Raw genomic sequence first — 22,216 nt, 5'->3', positions numbered from 1 at the left:
AAAAAAAAAAAAAAAAAAAAAAAAAAAAAAAAGAATCCCTAGTACCTTTCCCCTCCCCTCTCCCTTTCAGCTCATGGAGCAAAGATGCATGTGGCCCCAGTGCGCAGGTGCATGAATGAGGCACCACCAGCCAAATTAATCCACCAGCAGGGACCCCAGGAAACAGCTGTCAGACAGAAGCCCTTCAGGATGGAGCCAGGGCAGGCTCAGGCCAACGGCCACCATCTCCAAGGGCGGAAAAGCCTGGGCTGAAAGCAGTGGATGGCGGCAGAGCCATGCACCCAGCTGGAGATCTGCCTGGAAGCTGACTCGGAAGTTGAGGATCGAGACTTCTTGGGCCCTCCCACAGGCAGCACATCTTCCCCTGGTCTGCCTGACCAAGAGTAAGTCAAATGTGGCTGGGCGGGGAGGGAGACAGCAGGTGTGTCGATGGCTCTGGTTTGTACCCCCCGCATCTTCACGCGCACCCCTCTTCCACCAAGAGCCCAGATTTGGGTGAGGGGGTCCCTCTCTCTCCATCACTGGACTTTTGGCCCGTGGGATCCAGTGACTGGTGGGAGCGCATGACACAAGTCTGTGCCAATCAGAGCTGGCTTGCTCAGGGTTGATTGGTTCAGGGGTGGAGCACACCCGACTGTGGTCCCAGCCAATCAGAACATGACACTGCCCTGCTCACTGTCACCGGACCATATCTCAGCCAATCAAAGCACAACACTACCCAGTTCACAGTGATTGGGTCAGGGGTAGAGCGCAAGTCCAAGCATATGAGAGGAGGGCAAATAGCACAAGCAAAGGCTTTCTGTAATTGGTTCAAATTAAAGCATATGACTCGGGCCCAAAGCATTCCTAATATTGCATTCTCCTGGCCACAGATGACCAAAGCCTGAGGGACTCTCAGGACTTTTGTCAGAGCTACTGGAAGAGAGGCTCACTCTTTCCCATTGTCTTTGCACTTGAGAGGGTACAAAGCCACAGTAACTACAGCCATCTGCTACCATGCTGAAAATTAGAGCTGAAAGGTGGGAAGCAGAATTGAACCAGGGAGAAAGAGGCAGGGTCCTGGCCTGGATGCAGCCTGGCCCCAAACCGATGCTGCCCCTAAATTTCTCAGCTACCTGAACTAACAAGTTTTAATTTCTTTTGATTAAGCCAGGCAAAGCTGAATTTTCTGTCGCTTCAAAATGGGGGAAAAGAACAGGGGGAACGTCTCACCTTGAGGAGGAGGGGGTACTTGCAGATCCTCTGAATAGGAGATAATAGGTAGCCCTCCAGAGGGATGTCCGTGGTCTTCCGGCCTCCCAGGAGCATGCAGCTCTGAAAAGGGACAGGAGATCTTCGTTAGAACTCACCAAGGACAGCAAAGGAATTTGGCCACCCTCAAATAATCATGCGAAGCACTCTCAAAATGCAGCTACACACAATCACTTTGGAAGCAACTTAACAATACCTAGGGGAGGAAGAAATGTGTATATTCTACAACCCAGCACAAAGCCTATATCAGAGGCTGGCAAACTATTGCCCATGGGCCAAATCCTGCCTACTCCCTGTTTTGGCAATTAAATTTTTACTGGAACACAGCCATACCCATTTGTTTACATAATGTCCATGGCTGCGTCTGAGGGCTGAGTAGTTGTAACAAAGACCTTATAGTTGCAAAACCTAAAATATTTACTATCTGGCCTTTTACAGAAAAGTCTGCCAACCCTCATTCTACAGAAACTCACACACATGCACAGGACACAGGAACATGGACACTCAAAACTGCCTTGTTTGAAACAGCAAAAAGTGGAAAGCAACCTAAATATCCATCAATTGGAGAATGAAAAATGTTTGCAGCAGATTTCCACACTACGCAGTGGTGAAAATGGGAGAACTAAAGCTATGTATAGCAATGTGGGTGAACCTCGAAAACATGCTCTTGAGCAAAAAAGGAAAACAAAAGGATATATATGGTATGAACCCATTTACATAAAGCTTTTAATGACACACAAAACAAAACTAGGCATTGTTTATGGAGAACCTATAGGCAGTAAAGTAGAAAGTCATGCATGGGAAAGAAGTGTGCCAAGTTACATGTCTGGTCTCCCACCACGCCCCTCACAGTCCTGGGTCCCTAGGGCTCACTGTGTGCCCAATGTACAAATGAATGAAGGAACAGACTAATGAATGAATGAATGGACTAATGAATGGATGAACAAACTGCCAGCTCATCCAGCAATGAAGGGGTCTCAGCCTTCCGCCTCAACACCATGCTAGCAGAATGGAAAAGGAACGGGACTCTTGGGAAAATGGATTCCCATCCAATCATTTATTCATTCATTCATCCTCCAAATACACATTGTATGCTTACTATGTGCCGGGCACAGTTCCAAGCACTGGGGAACTGCCCAACAAAGCAGACAATTTCCCTGCTTATAGTCAAGGTAAAATAAGACCAGAGAACATTTACCGTGTGCTTACCATGCCTAAGGCTCTGTGCCTTGTGTTTCACCCATAGGTAAAGTTCATCCTCACAGCCCTAGAATAAGCAAGATCCCTATTCCAGATGGGCAAACTGGCACTCAGAGCCAGAAGCACTGGCCCAAGTCTCAGAGCTAAGTTCTCTGCCTCTCGGGGATCTTTGGGGACCCTCTCCTTAGAGAAATAGTCCCTGGGTCCCTGCTCTAGCAGGAGCTGCATGGCTCCCAGCCCCACATCCAGCCCTGGCACAGACAGGGGATCAGGGCTGCAGCAGCTGGGATGTGCCAGGTCCCACACTGCTCACACTCAGGCCTTTGTCCTCCAAGCCAGAGCTCCCCACAAGCTGCCCTGATGATGTCAGCTCCAGGCAGAGAGAGGGAGCCTGGGAGTGGGGTGTGCTTTCCAGACACCCCCAGAGCTTGGCTGGAGAAAGGCCTGTCTCTTTGTCCAGGATCAGGAAGTTTTCACAGGACTGTCACAGCCACCAATTCCTCCTCACCCCAAACACCCTAGATTTTCATTTAAAAAGAAAAAAAGAAAAAAAAAAAAGCAAGCACACACAGAGCTATTCACTATTCTAATAAGATTATGCCCCAGGCACTATGGGAAGAACTTTTGAGAATCCTCTCTTTAAACCATCCTAATTTCACAGAATTGATTCAGGTGAGGTGTCATCCTCACCCTCTTCCCAACCTCCTAATGGCAGCCATGCCCCTCGGTCGTCCTTTCCATCCACACTCATCCACACTCATTCCCCGCTGACCTCATCCAGACCCGTCACTTTCACCACTTTAATCATCCTTTACGTAGAAACTACTCAGCTTTCTATCTCCAGCCGGGCCCCTCCCTTCCCAAAACCCAAGACTCACATCTCTGATTCTAGGCCCAAATCCCCACCTGCACATCTAACAGGCATCCTTAAACCTCACACATCCAAAAGGGAATTTTTTTTTTTTTGGCCGCACCCCGCAGCTTGCGAAATCTTAGTTCCCCAACCAGGGATCGAACCCGGCCTCGGCAGTGAAAGCGCTTGACTCCTAACCACCGGACGGCCAGGGAATTCCCCAAAAGGGAATTTTAAAATCTACCTGTCCTACCTGATCCTACCCAACCTTCACCATTTCAGGAACCTGTACCTCCATTCTTCCAGTTGTTTGGGCCCTAAGCCCTGGAGACATCTTTGATTCTTCTCATTCGTTAATACCCCAAAGCCAACCACATGGCACATCGTGTCAGCTGGACAATCAGACTCTGTGTAAATCCAACCACCTCTCCAAGCACTACCGCCCCACCCTCACCACCGTCATCTCCTACCTGGACCACTGCAGCAGCCCCAGAGTGGGCTGAATAGTGTCCCCCCAAGTGCCATGTCCACCCGGAAACTCAGAGTGTGACCTTATTTGGAAATAAGGTCTTTACAGATATAATGAGTCCAATTAAGATGAGGTCATTCTCATTCTGGATTAGGGTGAGCCTGAAATCAACAGGCTCCGTGTCCTTATAAGAGGAGGACAGGACACAGAGAAGGCAGCTGTGTGAAGAGGGAGGCGGAGACTGGAGTTCTGGTTCCACAAGGCAAGAAACACGTGAGGCCACCCGAAGCTGGAAGAGGAAAGGCAGGACCCTTCCCCGGAGCCTTCGGAGGAAGCAGAACCCTGCTGACACCTTGATCTCAGACTTCGGGCCTCAGAACTGTGAGAGAATAAATTTTGTTTTAAGCCATCCAGTTTGTGGTCATTGTCACAGCAGCCCTGGGAAACTCACACAAGCCTCCACCCCGGTCTCCTTGCTCCTACCCTCACACGGCCAAGGGGAGCCGCTCAAAATGCAAATTGGTTCACATCATTCCTCTGCTTGAAACCATCCCACAGTTTGCCATCCCACTCAGACTAAAATTGAATATTCTATTGAAAGTACTGCCACATGCTCCAACCTGGACGAACCTCACAGACATTATGTTGAGCGAAACAAGGCAGACACAAAAGCCTCCTGTGTGATTCCATTCGTGAAACATTCTAGAACAGGCAAACCTAACCTTTAGTGAGAGAAATCGGCATAGAGGTTACCTCTGGCGGCATAGAGGTTACCTCTGGCTGCATAGAGGTTACCTCTGGCTGCACAGAGGGGCATGCCTGGGAAAGGGTACAGGGAACCTTCTGGAGTGAACCTTCTGGAGTAGAGTGTTCTAAATCTTGATCTCAGTGGGTGGTTCCATGGGTGCACACATATGCGAATATTCATTACGCTGTGAGTACACTCATCACAAGTATGCTATGCGGCAATAACAGAGCTTTCTAAAACTCTCAGATTCGTCCCATTGTCTAAATGCTCCTTCATTATCTGGCCTCTTTCAATCTTTCTGACCCCATGTCCTTCTACTTTTCCTCTCATACTCTCCAATCCAGCCACCCTGGCCTTCTTGCTATTCCTCAAACACAGTAGGACCTCAGGACCTTTGCACTTGCAGGTCCTCTACCTAGAATGCTTTCCCTCCAGACACTCCTTGCCTCTCTCACTTAACTTTATCCAGGTCTCTGCTTGAATGTCACCTAAGACACTGTGTTCCCAAAGAGCCATCTAAAATAGCAGCCACCACCCAAACTTGCTCAAATCTCCTGCCATCCTTAACTCATTTTATTTCCTGCAGAGAACTAAATGCCATGTGACATACCATGGAAGTCCCCCCTATGAGAATGGCCACTCCATGAGAGCAGGGACTTTTCTTGCCTTGGTCACTGTTATATCGCCAGTACTTAGAATGATCCCTACCACTTGGTAGGTGCTCAAAACAAAGCTGTTGAATGAATAAATGAATCAATTATCCCCATTTCACAGACAAGAAATTGAGGCACAGAAAGACAAAGTCCCCGCCCCACCTCTCTGCTAGTGTACAGTACCTCATGAATGGAAAGCCAGATTGTGTCTGTTCCCAGTGCCTTAACATCCCATAATAGACTTGAGACGGCTCTTCTGCAGGTGGCCAGAAGCTGGGAGATGCCAGCAAGGAGGGAGACAGATGGCGTGTGTGCTGGCACCCCACACCTCCTCCCCCTGCCCAATCTGGCCCAGCCCAGATGCTGCCAGGAAAAGGGCAGCCTGGTCTACCAGGAAGACTGCAGGAGAGAGAGGAAGGAAAAAACAAGAAGTGAAACACTTCCTTCCTGCACCCCTGCAAACACCTGCTGGGCATCTTCCTGCCTCCCAAGACACAGCTGAGTCCAGACAGTGGGACTCAGGGAGCCCAAGCCTGGGCAGCAGGACCACTGCAGAGCGGTGCTGCCTCGAATTCCCGGGCCAACCACAGAAACGTGGCCGCGTGTGTGACCTTACACTACCTGACTTATCTTTGCTTTGTGCCCAGACTCTTACGACTATAAGTGCAAAACCAGAAATGTAAAGATGCAGATACCAACAACAAAATGCGCCAGTCCTGAACACCTAAGACGCTTGAGACAAAAGTGGCAATCAGCTGGCCAAGTTCCCCTGCCTCAGATGCTTACTGGAAGTGGGCCAAGCAACACGAACTCACTGGTGAAGGAAACACACATTCTGAATCAAAATCCTGGCAGTATTTTCTTGGAGACTGTGCATTAGGGAGAAGTGCAATTAAGAATTGTACTATATAGTTTAGCTCTCTGGGCACACGGTTAAGACTCCTTATGCCATGGCAGTTAACTGTTCTACTTTTGTGTGCGGAATTCTGTGTGTGCCACTGGGAAATAAAACAGCATGGGGGCTCAGGGGGTGGGTGGTCTGTGACTGAATGAGCAGGGAATTTAGAGGCGAGAGAGGAAGACTGGAGCCCATGAGACGCTCAATCACTTTTCAAGTATGTACTCTCAGGAAGTCACTTAATATTTTGGAGTCGTCAAAAGCACCTGTGGCAAAGGCTATGCGGTGTCCCTGAATGTATTCTTCTTCCAAAGCGACAGAATTTTCAGCTGGGCACAGGGCTGCCCAGAATAAAGCCTACATTTCCCAGCCTCCCTTGCAGCTAGGTGTGGTCACGTGACTAAGTTCTGGCCAATGGGATGTGAGCAGATGTGAGCAGCTTCCTACTGTGTCCTTAAAAGGGGAGGGGCAGGCCCTCCTTCCCACCATTCCTGCATCCCACCACCTGGAGTGTGGAAGTGGTGAGAAGTCATCTTAGACCATGTCGATGAGGGCACATACTAGGGCACTGGCCCCTGACACTGGGACCCCCATACCACCCCCAGAGTGCCTACTTCCACGTTCTTAACATGGGAGAGAAATAAATGTCTACCTTGTTTAGACCACTGTTACTTGGGATGTCTGTAAGGCAGACAAACGTATACCTCAACTCATACACAACAGACAGCGGCTGGTAAAGCTCCAAGGAGATCACAAATGAGGATCCATTTTATACACAAGTGAATCGTGCGATTGTAGGAAAGACCATCATGGGTGTCTGTGGTCTTGCCTGACCAACGTCCATTCCCAACTTACTTCCACAAGTGTAAACCAACATCCTTTAGGGATCCACCCATAGCCTTAGGGCCTGTAGTATGAATGGAGTTGACCCCGGCCTCCAGCTCCAGAAGTGACCAATCCGAGCACCAGCCAATCCCTCTGTCTACAGCAACTGGTTCATGGATATGGTCTTGAGCCAAGCTGAGCCAATGAGCATCAGACCCAGAATTTTTGTTGTTACCATTAGAAAAGAGAAGCCCTCCTTATCCTGGAGTTGCTAGGCTATGAGAGGTATAAGCGTTGCCTGGAGGCTGCGTTGCCACCACATGCGGAGAGCCTGCCTGGGAATGGAGCCAAGGTGAGAAAAGCAGAACCAAGAGACACACTCCTGATGATGTCACTGGAACACCCAGATTCTGCTGTACCTGAAGCTCTCTCAGGTCTTTCCAAAGAAAGTGAACCAGTAAATCTTTTTTTTTCCTTAAGCCAATTTTAACCAGATTTTCTTTCACTTATAATTAAATAATACTAATAATATTGAATACAATTATTAATACTATTGTTTTCAGTCTTATCAGGATCATTACTTTAGAACAGGAATTGGCAAATTTGGCCCTAGAGCCAATCCAGCCCTCTATGCCTATTTTTATAAATAAAGTTATATTGGAATACAGCCATGCTCATTTCTTACATATTACTTATGGCTGTTTTCACGCTACAGCAGCAGAGTAGAGTCGTGATGACAGGGCTGTATGATGCAAAAAGGCAAAAATTATTCACCGTCTAGCCCTTTACAGAAAACATTTGTGATCTCTGCTGTACACAGACTGCCCTAGCTGAGGAAGGGATCAGGTACCATGGGTCTATGTGGATTCGCAAGGCTGAGGCAGAGAGGAAGGGAGAAGCAGAGATGACGGTTAACTCACCAAAAGGAAGGCCCGCACAGTGGGGATCTTGTTCAGCTCCACAAGCAGACGCAGGGCCTTCTCATGGTTGCTGCAATATTCTTCATATACGCAGAACTTGTCCTTCTGCAAGACAAGGATAGAGCCTGTGGGAGACAGGTCACGGCAGGAAGGCAGACGCTCTGAGATGTATGGACAGCAGGGCCAGCAGGCCTGGGAGGAAAGGCCTACCCCACACCCTGACCCTGAGACATACCCAGCAGGCGGGATTTCACATGAAGTCGCTCCCACTCGCTACAGGCCTCTCAGCCTCCACTCTTGCCCCAGTTCTGTACCCAGTAACCTCTCAGGAAGCAGCAGGGCCCAGGGTCAAGTACACAGACTCAAGCCAGGCAGCCTGGGCTTGAACCCTGGCTGTGCATTTCCAGCTGTGAACTTGGGCAAGTTACCTGACCTCTCTATGCCTTGGTTTCCTCATCTGTTAAGGTGGAGTTAATTATAGTCCCTAACTCATGGGATTGTTACTGAAATTAAATGATTTAATAGGTGAGGTTTCAGCATACAAGAAGTGCTCAATAAATGTCTTTAGAATCAACAACACAAGTTAGATTGTGTCACCCCACTGCTTAAAACCCTCCAGTGGTGTTCTATTACACTAGGAATGAAATCCAACACTTTATTATACCTTTCAAGGGCCAGACAATGTGACCCTGAGTTTCTCTGATCTCATCTCACTGGCCTTCTATCTGCTCCTTGAACCTGCCAAGCCTGTTCCTACCTCAGGGCCTTTGCTCTTGCTGTTCTTTCTACCTGGAACACTTTTGCCCAAAGCCTGGCTACTCCCCAGCATTTGGGTCTCAACTCAAATGCCACCTCCTCAAATGACCCCTGGACTACCCTAGCTAAAGTGGCCACTCAGGTGTACTCTATCACCCCCCCCACCCCTGTCTTCATTTTCTTTACAGCATTCTCACAATCTGGAATTATCCAGATTATTTGCTCATCATCTGTCTTTTCCCACTTGGCAGTCGGCTCCCTGAAGGCAGTGACCACATCCTCTTGTTCACTGAGGTGTCCCCGGGTCCTAGCACAATGCCTGGCACACAGTAGGCCCTCGATAAATACTTACTAAATGAATGAACTCTATACATCTACCTGGTGCAATGTCCTGTATATATGAACCAGAAGAGTCTAAATAAGAGTCGGGAATTTGGGGGAACAAGTAGATCTCTGGTCACTGCCACACAGCAGTGGCACTGCTGAGGCAGGGGGATAGCTCTCTTGACCTCCAGATACCCCTGAGCCCAAAGCTGGACTCTTTCCAGCCTAGAGGTCACCTGTGAGTCACCAGGTCTGTAACCATCAGTCAGGGTTTCCGGGACTGAAAGGGACAGGAGCCGTCTTAGTTAGCAGGAAGCTCTCCACTGAGCATACTGGGTTCCCAAAGGCTCACAGAACACCTCCTTCCAACCCCAAACCCCAAACAAGGATGTCCTGGGGAAGGCTGCAGGACAGGAAGGGCTGAAGGTGGCTGAAGGGCCTTGACCTTGGGCTGGGGGGTGGCCAGGAGACCCCAAGAAGCTAAGGAAGGAAAAGGTGGGTCTGCAAAGTAAGCAGCTCGTCTTGCTTCTGCACAAGCCCCCAGTCATCCTGCCAGTGGGTGGCTGCAGGAAAGAGGAAACCAACGAGGAGAGAGAATGGGTTTCAGAATCAGTAAGCCACCCCAACCCGGCCCAGCTCCCCCTGGGGCTCCGTGTACACCATCTGAGCAGATGCCCTGAGCAGCGAAGTGTCCACAGCCAGAGTCGATGGTCAACACGTAGTATGTACTGAGCAGTTAGGACACGCCACCCTCTGCTCTCCTGGAATGCGGGTAGACTCACTCACACCTCACAATAACCGGACACGGTCATCACTGTATTCAACCCATTCACACATGGGAAACCAATGAAAGGTCACGAGCCCAGGGTCTCACACCTAGCGAAGTGGTAGAAGGAGGATCCGACCTCTCTTAACCCCCACGCTGATGTCCGGCTCTGCAGCCAAGAGCCTAGAGGCCCTGCTATTAGCACAGCTCCAAGATAAGACACCAAAGCCCCCATGGCTACGGTCAGCATCAGCCTCATAAGCGCAAGTCCAGGTTCTACAGCCAGACCACCCAGGTTCACAGCCCGACTCCCCAGCTCGCCAGCTCTGTGACCTTGGGCAAGGCATGTAATGTTTCAGAGCCTCTGCAATCGTGCCTATAAATTATAGACAGTCATGACCTCCCCGTCATAAGGTCGCTGTGAGGGTTATCAGGTGAATTCATGGTAAATGCGTAAAACAGTGCATAGTAAGGGCTCCTTAACTATTAGCCGCTATTGTTATTGCTGTTGTCGATGTTGCTATTATTACCATGGTTACTATTTCAGCAAATTCATCATCCCATTGGTGAATCCATCTAGGACAGGTGGGACAGTGGACGGGTATTTTTTTTTTTCTTTTTTTTTTGTGCGGTACACGGGCCTCTCACTGTTGTGGTCTCTCCCATTGCGGAGCACAGGCTCCAGACGCGCAGGCTCAGCAGCCATGGCTCACAGGCCCAGCCACTCCGCAGCATGTGGGATCTTCCCGGACCGGGGCACGAACCCGCGTCCCCTGCGTCAGCAGGCAGACTCTCAACCACTGCGCCACCAGGGAAGCCCGGATGGGTAGGTTTTGATGGCAAAAAAGAGACAGGCAGAGTCAGGAGGAAGGGAGCTGAGTGGACTCACAGGTCTGGGGAAGGCCACCAGGGAAGGCACCAGGCAGATTTTGAGGACTGTGGTGGCTCTCGCCTCCCGCTATATTTGATTTCTCATTCTTGCACTGTCCACCTCCCCACAACCACCCCCTGGACCATGAGCTCCATGGAGGCAGGCTTTGCAAACTGATGAGGTCACGGCTATGGCCAGTGGGGACTGAAGTCCCAGACAGAGCACAGGCCTCGTGACTATTTGATGAATGAAGCAAGAGAGCAGAGGGAGGAACTGAGTGGTGCCCGAGACCCTCACACCAGCCCCACTTTTCTTCCGGACAACCCTGGTGTGCCGCAGTGTGCAGCCTCAGCTTTTCGGTGGCCCGTGTGTTGTTTCACCCACCCAGCATCCACTCCCCCTTGTCCTGGTCACAGCCCCCAGTTTTTCCCCTGCCTCCTACACTCTGACCCCACTGACTCTACTCCACTCCCAGGCACCATGCGTGAGCGTGTGACCCAGGCCAAACCAATCAAAGAGCTCCCAGTCCTGGTAGCAATGGCCATGCGACCCAAACTGGGCCAGTGAGAGCCCTTAAGGACTCAGGTTGGAACTGCTGTGAAGAGAAGCTCTCTTTGAACTTTTGTTACTAAGCTAGCAGACTGTCACCCTGAAACTGCTGAGGGTCACCTCTGCCACCACGCTAAGAATTAAGCCAAAACAGAGGAAAGCAGAGCCTAGAGATAAAGAAAAACCAAGTTTTGAAAACATCATATGGGGTCCTGGATCCAGCTATACCTGATGTCAACACACCCTGAATATTTCATTTGTAGGAGCAAATGAAGTCCTCTTTTTGTTTAAGCCTATCTGAGTTGTTTGTGTCACTCGCAGTGAAGACAGTACTAATACATGCACACTCTAAAAGGGGAAGAAAATGAAAAACATGGACCCAAGTCTGGTGTGATGACCGTCTCCCTGTTCATCTCCATCTGTACCATGAAGGGGCTGGACCAAAAAGCACAGCCAAATCTGTTCATTCTCACATGCCAACCCCAATCAATAAGTACTGCTGTCTGGAACGCTAGTGAGAAGAATTCTGGAACCCCATGGAGAATGCTGTGATTGACTAGCAATGTCTGCCATGGATGCAGGAGAGGGGAATAATCCATAAGATCGCCACAGGTTTGTCATTCCTCATTCCCTGAGCCCCTTCTCTGACACACTGTGCAATGTCATCCTCTCCTTCGGCCTGTGAAAAGGGCAGGGGTGAAGGCCTGAGACTTGGAGAAGTTAAATTTAGCAAATGACAACACCCCTCTTCACCCCTCCATGCCGAGTTTCATCACTCCCATCTCCTTTCATTGAGCTCAACCCCAGCCGCATCGCAGGCCGAAGATGCAGCAAATGTGGAAATGCTAGCCTTGACAGCTAAGAGGCCAAGTGTTCAATTTCCTCCTAGGGGCGCCCCGTGGGGCTTTGCTTGTTTGGCTTGGAGGAAATGGACAAACCGTTGTGCACACACAGACGTGGGGGTGGGGGGCGTGTGGCCGTGGATTTGGGCTGTAAAGGAGCAGAAGAGGACAGCTGCCAGCTGGGGACAGTGGGAGAGGCTGTAGCCCCCAGAGAGAGCTCGAGGATTGTCAGAAGTGATGGCTGCCGTCCACAGTACCCAGGGGGTGACACTAGCTCCACGGAGACCATCTGCTCCCAACCACTCATTTCACACCCACAAAGACTGAGACTTGGAGAAGGGAAGGAGCTGGCCATGTAGACCTCTCTGGTGGGGAGGGGTCACTTTCCGCAAGCTATCTTCGCCTGTCCACACAGCTGTGGGGACAAGAGGCTAAAACCTAACACAGACCACACCAATTCTTGCTAAACCCTCCAACCCTCATAATGCAGTCCCTGAGGGCCCGCCATGACATCCCTGGATTCCCTCCATCACTGACTCGCTCCAACTACTCTGGCCTCCCTGCCTTCCTCCAGTGGACCAAGCCTGCTCCATCCAGGGCCCCTGCCCCGGCTTCCTCTCCATGTGGAGTATCCTTTTCCAAGATCCCCTATGTCACCACCTCACAGAGGCCTCCCCTGACCAGGATCGCGAGATGAAACACAAGACACTCAGCTGTGTGCTCATGTCAGATAAACAACAAATCATGTTTCAGCAGAAGTATGTCCCAAACATTGTATGAGACATACTTATGCTAAAATATTATTTGTCGCTTACCTGAAATCCAAATTCATCCAAACACCCACCGTTCTGGGTGTTGTTATTTGCTCAATCTAGCAACCCTGTCCCTGACTTCCCAACTTCAGACAACCTCAAGGAGAGTCACTCCTCACATCTGCATTTTATATTCTTCACAAACCCACGTCCACATCTGAAACGACCTCCTCTGTCAACTGACTAACCCTCCTCCTGGAGCCTCATGGCAGCAAAAAGCAAATCTGTCTTATTTAGGGCACCATCCTCAGGGCCAAGTACAGTGCCTGGTGTACAGCAGGTGCTTAATAATGATATAAAGAGACTTTATTATGTAAGACGGTGAGAAACACAAGTCCAGGAGTCAGACGACATTGGCTCAAATCCCGGCTCCAACACTCACTGCCTGGGTAAGGTTGCACACTGACTTACCCTCTCTGGGCCTCAGTTTCCTCATCTGTAGAGTGGGTATAATAACCGAACCCACCATTAAAGGTTGCTGTGACGTTGTAATGAATTAATATACGTAAAGCACTCAGACAAGCACCCGGCACAAAGAGAAGGTTCACTGAGTGCTAGTTTGCAATCACCTCAGTAGCTAGTGGTTGGGTTTGGGGGTGAGGGTGTGAGGGAATCCCCCACTGTCCCCTGGCTGGGCAGCAGCGGTGGGCTGGTCTGTAAGCCAGGGCCCCTCACAGGGTCTGATGTGCCCCTTCCTCTCCTGGAGAGCCTGTCCACAGAGCTCGTTCCCAGTCACCACCTTACAACCCCGATTCTGTCTGGCTGGCCCTGGTGCCCCCTCCATTTGAGGCTGTCGGGGGATGCTTTGGTGAGTGTGTCCTATCCGTGAGTCCCTCCCCAGGGACCGTCCTCAGCCTGAGACAGCTGCCTGGCCGGCCTGAGGCTGTCCACCCACTCCCTGGGACAGCCCATGTCCAATGGGGATACAAAGGCCCCGCCACCTCATGGCAATTCAGGGCGACCTGAAGGAAGAGGCACGCCAGCTCCAGAGTGCCCCCAACCCCAGGTGGGGTCAGGCCAGGTGGAGACTGCAACCTTCTCCAGCTGCTTCCAACAGGCCACCTGTACGCAGGCCTCCAGCTCCTGGAAACCAACCTACAGCAGCCGCCGCTTTTAAAAAGAGCTCAGCACCATCTACCATGAGCCTGGGGGGAGCGGGGTGATGATTGCAAATGTTAAATGAAAAAGATGACTTTAAATTAAAAACACTGAATCATACGTGGAGAAAGCTGACTCCTTTTTCAGCTGTTCCAATTACCTCAAGGAAGGGTCTCAGCAAGGTGTGCTGTGACACCAAAGCCAGTCTGACACTGTTCATCTTCCTTTTGATCAAACCCAGCGCAGGTTTCAGGCTCAGAGACTCAGGTGGGCAAGAGTTTCTAGACAGAATGCTGTAACACAGCTTGGTTTCTATTGCATTTATTTTTAATAGCAAGAGACACTCATTTTCCACGTCCAATAATGATGCAAATTTCCCTTTTAAATAAGTTTCTTTGACTCCCCACAAAGGCCTGAACATCCACCATCGGCACATCAGGATTCTGAGGGTAGGCACTGCCCTCACAGATGTCCAGTTTGATGAGGCTACATGAGGAGGGTTCCGGGCAGCGCAGGAGAGGGTATGGAAAAGAGGCTGCCTCCTGGGCTCTAAAATCCCCACCTTCCTTCCTCCAGCTGTCCCCTGCATCTCTGAGCAAATTAGCCCAAGTGGGGACTCAGGAGCCAGAGACCCTCACTAGCCAGTGCGCTAAACCTGCTTACCACACCATGGGGCCTGGAGTTATTGGCAAGCTGGAAAATGCACCCTGAGGACCCCTTCCCCACTTCGTCTAAAGTATGGACTATTCCACTTTCAGCTCAGATGTCATCACGTCACGGGCATCCCCAACTATGCCACCACCTCCCAAAAGCCTTCCTGGGTGCCCCAGCTGGAATAACACCCATCGCTGACACTCACGCAGCACCAGCTTGGAGCCAGGCCAGATCTCACTCTTTACTCGAATTAACTCATTTCATCCTCATGACAGCACCATACAGCAGGTACTATCATTACTCCCATTTTACAGAGTTGGAGACTGAGGCCTGGGGAGGTGAAGTGACTTGCCCAAGGTCACTCAGCTTTTCAGTGATGGAACAGGGAATGGAACCTAAGCAGCCTGGCTCCAGAGAAATGGGGGCTCACTCCTTCCTCTGAACCCAAAGGGAAGACAGTCCCTCCCATCCTTTCTATTTTCCTATTCAAGATACTTGTCCTGGGGAATTCCCTGGCGGTCCAGTGGTTAGGACTCGGTGCTTTCACTGCTGGGGCCTGGGTTCAATCCTTGGTTGGGAAACTAAGATCCTGCCGGCCTCGCGGCTCGGCAAGAGGAAAAAAAAAAATAGATGTGTCCTTAACCAGTACTGCCACTAGCCCCTCTCACCACATGCATGGCTACCACCCTGCCCGATGGGCACCATCATCTCAGATGTGCAGTGACCTCTTCCTGGTCTCCCCACTTCCCCAGCAGCAGCCCTTTAAATGCAAAGCAGATCACATCCCTGCCTTGCACCACGCCCTCCATTAGTGCCCATCTCACCTGTCTGCTCTCACATTCATCCTATTTCAAACGCTGAGGAATGGTGGCCACGTGAAGAGCTAATAGCCAACATTTAGTGAGCACTTACTGTGGGCCAGGAGCTGTTTGGAGCCCTCTCCTTCCTTGTATTAGCTCACTCGATCCTCAAGGACATCAAGGGTCAGGTCTAGTTTTTTACCCATTTTACAGGTGAGGACACTGAGGCACAGACAAGTTAAAACAACTTGCCAAGGGTGACACAGCCCATGAGCAGCCCGGCTCTGCCATGCTAATCTCGGACCATACAGATGTGATTCCCTGGAGAAGGGAGTTAGTAACGATGACAATGACAACGAAAGTAAGTACCGACATGGACCGAGGGCTTGCTCCAGGCCAAGGTCTCTCATCTCAGCACCGTTGACACTTGAGGTCGGATAATCCTCTGCTGTGGGGACCATCCTGAACATTACGGGCTATTTGGTAGCATCGCTGGCCTCCACGCACTAGAAGCCAGTAGCATGGCCCCCTCCCCAAGCTGTGACAACCAAAAATGTCTCCAGATGTGGCCAAATGTCCCCTGGGGGCAAAATCACCCCCTGGTTGAGAACTGCTGCTCTCGGCTACACACTTTGTTGCTTTACCTCTTTGAGTCCTTCCATCAACCCAAGGAGGCACCATTATCCCTACTGTTCCATCAGAGGAGGAAACTGAGGCTCAGAGAGGACAGGAGTCTGGCCCAGGCCTCATGCCCGTGAGGCCAGTGCGGGTTTCCTCCCAGTGGGGAGGGTCCCGTGTAGCACAGGTGGAGAAAAGCAGTTGCCTCCTGTGGGCTAGGCTGCCCCCCTTCCTCCAGCTGCCCCCTCACAATTCTAAGGGACTTGGGAAGAGAGTGGCTATTACAACAAGGATCAGTCTCCCTGTTCAGCAGCCCAAGGGTGGCCAGTGGGTGGCCAGACCGGGACTCAAATGCAGGTGTGTCTGACCCGAGTCCACTCTCTTGGTCATGCTGCAGCAGAGGGGTCCCGCCAGGCCAGGCCAGGAGGAGCCCCAGGACGCAGTCATTCAGCAAAGAGCTCTGAGGAAAAGGGGACCACACTCTACATAACATTAAAAGGAGGGAGAGCCAACTAAAAAGAGCCCCAGTCTGCTGGGTCTAACCCTCTGCCCATTGTTCCCGGGGGTGGAGGCTGGACCCACCTGCCCACCTGCCTCTCCCCCTCCCAGACAGACCTGCAGACGAAGCTAGCCAAGGGTAGATGGAATGGGGACCCGGGGGAGAAGCCCACTCCCCAAAAGCTGCAGGCTCTGGTAGGGGCTGGGGCATCGTACTCACGAATTTTAAGAAAACATTCCCAAGTTCATGCTGAGACTGAGGCTCCGGATGTAAACAAAACTCCAAGGCAGCCAGGAAATCCTTATGAACTTCCAGGATGTCTTCAATGTTTGAGAACAGGATCTGTGAGGGAAAAATGAGGCCCAAGGAGAACATTAATCGAGGCGTAGAGGAGACCAAAATGAAGCATAAAAAAAAAAAATACATAGGGACTTCCCTCATGGTCCAGTGGTAAAGAATCCACCTTGCAATGCAGGGGACGTGGGTTTGATCCCTGGTCAGGGAACTAAGATCCCACATGCCGCAGGGCAACTACGCTCACGCACTACAACTACTGAGCTCACACACCTCTACTAGAGAGTCTGCGTGCCGCAAACTACAGAGCCCACGCGCTCTGGAACCCGCGTGCCACGGCTACAGAGCCCACCCGCCCAGCGTGCACGCCACAACTAGAGAGAAGCCCACGCACCACAACAAAAGATGCTGTATGCCTCAACAAAGATCCCACGTGCCGCAACCAGGACCTGATACAGCCAAAAATAAATTAAATAAATAATAAATAAATCTTTAAAAAAAATTACATAACCCCCCGGTGCAGGCGAGGAGGGTGTAGGAAAACGGGCAGTCTCATACGCTGGAGCTAACAGAAATCATGATACTAACAAAAATACTGCCAACGTTTACTAAACAGGATTAATGCCTAATCCTGTGCCAATAACTTTATATGCACTTATGGCATCTAATCCTCACTATAACTCCACGAGGCAGGAGCTATTATCATCCCCAATTCATAGATGAAGAACGGACGCTCAGAGAAGAGAATTAACAGTCCCAAGGTCACGTGGTCCAGTGAAGCAGCGGAACTGAACTTCACACTCAGCCTGCAGAGGAATATATACCAAGACATCCATCACAATCTTCATCACGGCCAGACGCACCTGGTATTTCCAACCATGGGACTGATTATTTTTTTATTGGAGTATAATTGCTTTACAGGGTTGTGTTACTTTCTGCCGTACAGCAAAGTGAATCAGCCATATGCATACACATAGGACTGATTTTTAAAAACGACGAGGGTACTTCCAGGCACCTATTAAAATGACCTGATAGCAGAAAATACAATAGGGAAGGATGTTCCAAATGTGCGATTTAAACTCTCACAAACAATATATGAGTGCCTGTTTCCCCACAGGAACCTATGAAGTTTGAAATGCACAATCTGACCCACAATTCTACATTTCAGAATTTAACCTTTTGACCAGTCATTTCCAACCAGGGCTAGTTTTGCCTCCCGGGGGACATCTGCCAATGTTTGGGGACATTTTCAGTTGTCACACACTGGGGAGAAGGATCCTACCGGTGTCTCATGGGTAGAGGCCAGCGATGCCACTACACGTCCTATAATACACAGGACAGCCCCCATGGCAAAGAATCGTCCGGCCCAACTTGTTCATTGCACCCAGGCTGAGCACTGTGTGGATGGCCAAGACCATATACTGCAGCCTTATGAGCACCAGTAAAAGATTAGACAAAAGCCAAATACCCATTAATGGGGACTCTTCAAATAGTTAAATAAAGTGGATCGGCTATATTTAAATACATGCCATATTCTTAAATACTTTGAGCCTGTGAATAGAACCTGCAGGCCTGCAGAAATGGATCTGGAGCCCTGGAATGATCCTTGATATATACTGCGGGGGGAGGGGGGGGGAATCATGGTGCCACGTGGGCTTCCAATATGGCTCCGTTTGTGTAAAATAACACACGCAAAGGCCACTCCTCTCTATGCTGGCAGAAGCAGAGACCCCCCTGGACAATAACACAAGCTGCTAACCGTCAGGGCCTCTAAGAAGAACTAGGGGAGATTTTCACTGACTTAAGGCCCTTTGAACTGCATGAATTACTTTTTCTGTTTTGTTTTTTTTTTTAAACAGGTGCATTTTTTCTTTTTAATTTGGCCACACGGCGTGGCTTGCAGAATCTCAGTTCCCCAACCAGGGATGAAACCCAGGCCCTGGCAGTGAAAGCACCGATTCCTAACTACTGGACCACCAGGGAATTCCCTAAACAGGTACACTTTAAATTTAATTTTGAAGAAGGCATTCACAGGGTTCAAGCATCAAAACAGTAACATAAATATGGTACAGAGTCCCTCTCCCACCCATGCCCCCACTCACCACCCACAGCAGCTGGCAGCCAGGGGTCACCAGGGTCGCTAGGGCTACGGTTCCCTCTAGGGTTTCTCACCATTCATTCATTCAGCAAGTACTAACTGAGCCCCTACTGTGTGCCAGGCCCTGGGGACACAACAGGGAACAACGACGTGCCTGCCTCCATGGAGGTGACATTCTACTGGAAGGGGACAGACAACCAACAAATAACTACAGTTTTCTAGGTGAAAAGAAGCACTAAAGACAAACATAAAACAGGAAGGGAGTCCCAGAGTAGAGCAGGAGGAAGAATTTGGACATTTAAACACGGAGGCCAAAAATGTAAGGCCAGATGCTACCAAACTCTTAGAGGAAAACATAGGCAGAACACTCCATGACATAAATCACAGCAAGATCCTTTCTGACCCACCTCCTAGAGAAATGGAAATAAAAACAAAAATAAACAAATGGGACCTAATGAAACTTAAAAGCTTTTGCACAGCAAAGGAAACCATAAACAAGACAAAAAGACAGCCCTCAGAATGGGAGAAAATATTTGCAAATGAAGCAACCGACAAAGGATTAATCTCCAAAATTTACAAGCAGCTCATGCAGCTCAATATCAAAAAAACAAACAACCCAATCCAAAAACGGGTGTAAGACCTCAATAGACATCTCTCCAAAGAAGATATACAGGTTGCCAACAAACACATGAAAGGATGCTCAACATCACTAATCATTAGAGAAATGCATATCAAAACCACAATGAGTTATCACCTCACAATGGTCGGATTGGCCATCATCAAAAAAGCTACAAACAATAAATGCTGGAGAGGGTGTGGAGAAAAGGGAACCCTCTTGCACTGTTGGTGGGAATGTAAATTGATACAGCCACTATGGAGAACAGTATGGAGGTTCCTTAAAAAACTAAAAATAGAACTACCATACGACCCAGCAATCCCACTACTGGGCATATACCCTGAGAAAACCATAATTCGAAAAGAGTCATGTACCAAAATGTTCACTGCAGCTCTATTTACAATAGCCAGGACATGGAAACAACCTAAGTGTCCATCGACAGATGAATGGATAAAGAAGATGTGACACATACATACAATGGAATATTACTCAGACATAAAAAGAAATGAAACTGAGTTATTTGTAGTGAGGTGGATGGACCTAGAGACTGTCATACAGAGTGAAGTAAGTCAAAAAGAGAAAAACAAATACTGTATGCTAACACATATATGTGGAAAAAATGGTTCTGATGAACCTAGGGGTAGGACAGGAATAATGACGCAGACATAGAGAATGGACTTGAAGACACGGGGAGGGGGAAGGGTAAGCTGGGACAAAGTGAGGGAGTAGCACTGCCATATCTACACTACCAAATGTAAAATAGATACCTAGTGGGAGGCAGCTGCATAGCACAGGGAGATCAGCTGAGTGCTTTGTGAGCACCTAGAGGGGTGGGATAGGGAGGGTGGGAGGGAGACACAAGAGGGAGGGGATATGGGGTTATATGTATATGTATAGCTGATTCACTTTGTTATAAAGCAGAAACTAACACACCATTGTAAAGCAATTATACTCCAATAAAGATGTTATTAAAAATCAATCAATCAATAAACATGGAGGCCAGGGACAACCGCTCTGAGAAGGTGACATTTGAGTCAAGGTCCCAAGGAATGAAGACCAACTCCATGGACCCTATGGAGGCACCAGACAGTCTGCAGAGGGAGAGCCCTGAAAGTGGGCAGGGAAGGCCAAGGGGCAGGAGACCACCCGTCAAAGCTGCAGTCCCAGAAGGCCAGGGTACCTCTTCGTCCTCCTCAAACTCACCCTGAGGGACACTTGTCCCATGAAGTGGCTGGAAGAATCACCCACACTGTTGGGTTATTTTTCTCTCTCTTCTTCTGTCCAGCTCACATGGTTAAATCTGCTTATGTTAAAGACACATAGGATAGATCCTATTGTTATACTTACTTCAAGGAATGGCTACAGAATTTCAAAATAAATATCTGTCACCTGAGTGTATACCCCAAAGAAATTAGAGCCTGTGTCTCCCAAAAGACATAGACAAGAACGGTCATCAGAGCCAAAAACTGGAAATTGCACACATATCCATCCACGGGAGAATGAATGAGTCAATTGCGGCACAGTCATACTACGGAATACTACACAGCGATGAAAAAGAATGACTTCCGGCTACATACGACAACATGGGCAAATCTCAGAGACGTAACAGTGAGCAAAAGATGCCGGGCATGACGAAAGAGCTCATTTTTATATACAGTTCAAGAACAGGCAAAGCTAATTAATGTCACTAGAAGTCAGTGGTTATCTCTGGGGTGGGGGCATGTACTGGGGGGGCACAGAGGAGCCTGCACCTAAGATTGTACCCTTGACTGTATGTGAATTATACCTCATAAAAAAGGTAATTTTTTCAAACTGTAATAAATTATAAATTTTAATTATAATAGTTTTTAAGTTGTAATAAATAGTTTGTAATAGACAGACCTAATAAACAGTAGGTACTCAGTAAGTATTTGCCCAAAGAATGAATGAAAAGCTTTGATCCCAGCCCTACCAGGGACCTGCCATGCACTGGCCCTGTGTAGGTCTCTTTAGATCTCTAAGCCTCAGCTTTCTTATCCAAAATACTGGACTCAGAATTGTCAATGTACAAGGTATCCTTATTAACCAGGACATACATAAGGGGATGTCCTGCTTGACCAAGCCCTTTATATGCTGTACATGCTGGCACCTCTGACCCCGACCCTGCCCCGTCTCCCGTCTCTCTGAGGACCAGGACCCTGGAGCCCCAAGGACTGGAGGTGGCTTCCCAGAGAGCGAGGCCACATTAGAAAGCCAGGCCTGGGGACCGCTGGGGCCTCCACCATGCACACAGAAGGTCTACTGACTTCCTTTCAAAACTCCCCAGAGCCACAGCCAAGACTTAGCCTGGACCCAATTACTCATCCGCCCAGCCTCGACACTCAACACCCAGTGCAGGGCAGGGGCCAGGGCTGCCAGGAGGGCAGATGGAGGTGCCAGGCTCCCAGGGGCACTTGGGAAGGGATTTTCCACTGGCTCCAAGCCAGGGTCCCTGGCATAAGGAGGCTGGAAGACAGGCTGGTTGCATTGAGCAAGGGGAAAGCCTCGAGGTGGGGAGTGGGGGCCCGAGGCTGAGTCCTCCTCACATCCCCCAAGCACTGTCTGCTTGCGGGGCCCAGAGCCCTCCAGGGGCTGCAGGGAGCAAACCATTGGGAGGCCAAAGGCAGCTGCCCGCGGGGTGGACCCGGGCACCCTCTGAGCATCACCCGGGAGGAACAGGCAGCTCCACACACAGCGGCAGGGACAGGAGGGAAAGGGGCTATTAGCCCCGGGTCCACACCTTGACATTCTCCTCTGTCAGGCCCTTCTCCACTGAGTCCGCCG

At 49.7% G+C, this 22,216-nt stretch overlaps 1 protein-coding gene across 1 annotated transcript in view; it reads right to left on the bottom strand.

Moving 5' to 3' along the window:
• The window catches only part of PREX1 (phosphatidylinositol-3,4,5-trisphosphate dependent Rac exchange factor 1), a 202,532-nt gene that overhangs the window by 95,939 nt on the left and 84,377 nt on the right, over positions 1 to 22,216 (bottom strand). Inside the window, 4 exon segments of the mRNA XM_007446399.1 lie at positions 1,213 to 1,314; positions 7,818 to 7,922; positions 16,626 to 16,748; positions 22,173 to 22,216. The exon segment at positions 22,173 to 22,216 is cut by the window's right edge and continues 13 nt beyond it. Of these exon segments, the coding sequence (XP_007446461.1) occupies positions 1,213 to 1,314; positions 7,818 to 7,922; positions 16,626 to 16,748; positions 22,173 to 22,216 (374 nt within the window).

The sequence above is a fragment of the Lipotes vexillifer genome, unplaced genomic scaffold (genome assembly GCF_000442215.2).
Source record: "Lipotes vexillifer unplaced genomic scaffold, Lipotes_vexillifer_v1.1 scaffold251, whole genome shotgun sequence".
Lineage (NCBI taxonomy): Eukaryota > Metazoa > Chordata > Mammalia > Artiodactyla > Lipotidae > Lipotes > Lipotes vexillifer.
This window is presented reverse-complemented; position numbering and strand designations above follow the sequence as displayed.